The sequence below is a fragment of the Protobothrops mucrosquamatus genome, unplaced genomic scaffold (assembly GCF_001527695.2).
Source record: "Protobothrops mucrosquamatus isolate PMUCROS unplaced genomic scaffold, P.Mucros_1.0 scaffold1499, whole genome shotgun sequence".
NCBI classification, from domain to species: domain Eukaryota; kingdom Metazoa; phylum Chordata; class Lepidosauria; order Squamata; family Viperidae; genus Protobothrops; species Protobothrops mucrosquamatus.
Window position 1 is genome coordinate 196,315 of NW_015387673.1, and position 1,749 is coordinate 198,063.

The window sequence follows — 1,749 nt, forward strand, 5'->3', positions numbered from 1 at the left end:
TGCCAAGTGCCTGGATTATGATCGTGTGCCTGTGGGGGGGAAATGCTGCGACGGCCGTAAGTGTGAGGACCGGTCGTAAGTGCGAGGACCGGTCGTAAGTGCGAGGACCGCCCCTAAATCACTTTTTTTCAGCGCCATTGCAACTTCAAACAGTTGCGAAACAAACGGTTACTCGTATCTCTGTTTGAAAAGATAACCAGCCGTATCGTCTGTCTCGGAGATACGGCAAGGACAGGAAAGAACTGGAGAATCTCAAGAGGATTTCACGGTGTTTATTAAAGGATGTGGGGGTTCACCCCGGCAAGCTATTGGGGGGGGGTGGTCAGGCTAAGAGCGGGGAAGGCAGAGAAGGGAGAACTCTTGGGGAGGGAGGGGGGTGCCCGATGCCCGTGGTGCCAGCTGGCGTCCCGCGTCGTGTTTGAAGCCCTGAAGCCACAGATGAGGAAGGCAGTTCCCGGTTCGCTTTCTCTCCTTTTTCCCACCCGAAGGGGTCGGGGTAGTTTTCCGAAGGGACCAGAGGCTGGAAGACGGAGGTGTGGGAAAAGAGAAACAGGCACCTGGGCCAGAGAGAGAGAGAGAGAGAAAATTGATGCACAACAAACCCCATTACAAAATCTGCCAGTTCACACAACCCACTAAGCCTACACTCGGGTTCTTGCAGTTGTGGGAAAGCTGCACAGATGACCTCTGGAGTCCCCAAGAGACCTCTGTTTAGGATTTGCCTCATGCCTGCTGGTTCACACAACTCAGCTTTCCCCACAACTGCCAGAACCTGGATGTAGGTTTAGCGGGCTGTGCGAACTGGTAGACCCACAGATTTGACCCCCATATTGCTTAAAACAAGAAGACATTTTTGGGGGGGGACTCTTGGGGACTCCGGAGATCATCTGTACAGCTTTCCCAGCTGCAAGAACCTAGGGGTAGGGTTAGCGGGTTGTGTGAACTGGCAGATTTGACCCACAAATCCCCCAGTTCACACAATCCACTAAACTTACACGCAGGGTCCTGCAGTTGTGGGAAAGCTGATCTCCGGAGTCCCCGAGAGTCTTGTTTTGGATTTGCCTCACGCCTGTTGCCCTCCTGCTGGTTCACACAACTCACAAAATCTGCCGGTTCACACAACCCCCTAACTAACCCTACACTCAGGTTCTGGCGCAGAAGAGCCGCGCAGATGAACTCTGGAGTCTGTAAGAGTTTTCTGTTGTGGCTGTTGCCCTCCTGCTGGTTAATATGACCCCACAAACCCGCTGATTCACACAACACACTAACCCTACATCCAGGTTTCTTGCAGCTGGGAAAGCTGTACAGATGATCTCTGGAGTCCCCAAGAGCCCCCCCCCCAAGTGTCTTCTGTTTTAGGTTTGCCTCAGGCTTCGTTGCCCTCCTGCTGGTTCACACAACCCACCAATCTCCTGCTTCACACCACCCACTGACCCGACGCCCAAGGGCTCGCACAAAAGAAGCTGCACAGATGACCTCTGGAGTGCCCAGCAGTCCCCTGTTTGGGATTCTCCCCCCCTGGCTGTTGCCCTCCGGCCTTCTGTGAGGCGATTTGCCCATTTTCCCCATGTTTTTCTGAGCAAAACCAACAGACCAAGGTTCAAAATGGTGGTGCCGGAGGGGAGGGGAGAACTGCAATTCCCAGCATTCTCCGAGCTCTGCCGCTCGGAATGCTGGGAGTTGAAGTCCACAATCATCCTAAGAGGCTTCAGCTAGCAGGATTTCTAGAGTTGGTGCAGCCTCTCGGTC

At 54.0% G+C, this 1,749-nt stretch overlaps 1 protein-coding gene across 1 annotated transcript in view; it reads right to left on the reverse strand.

Moving 5' to 3' along the window:
- Positions 1 to 322: 322 nt before the first annotated feature.
- Positions 323 to 1,749, reverse strand: part of CPNE6 (copine 6) — a 21,476-nt gene continuing 20,049 nt past the window's right edge. The window contains exon 15 of the mRNA XM_015822222.1: positions 323 to 520. Within this exon, the coding sequence (XP_015677708.1) occupies positions 323 to 520 (198 nt within the window). The remainder of the gene's footprint in view (positions 521 to 1,749) is intronic.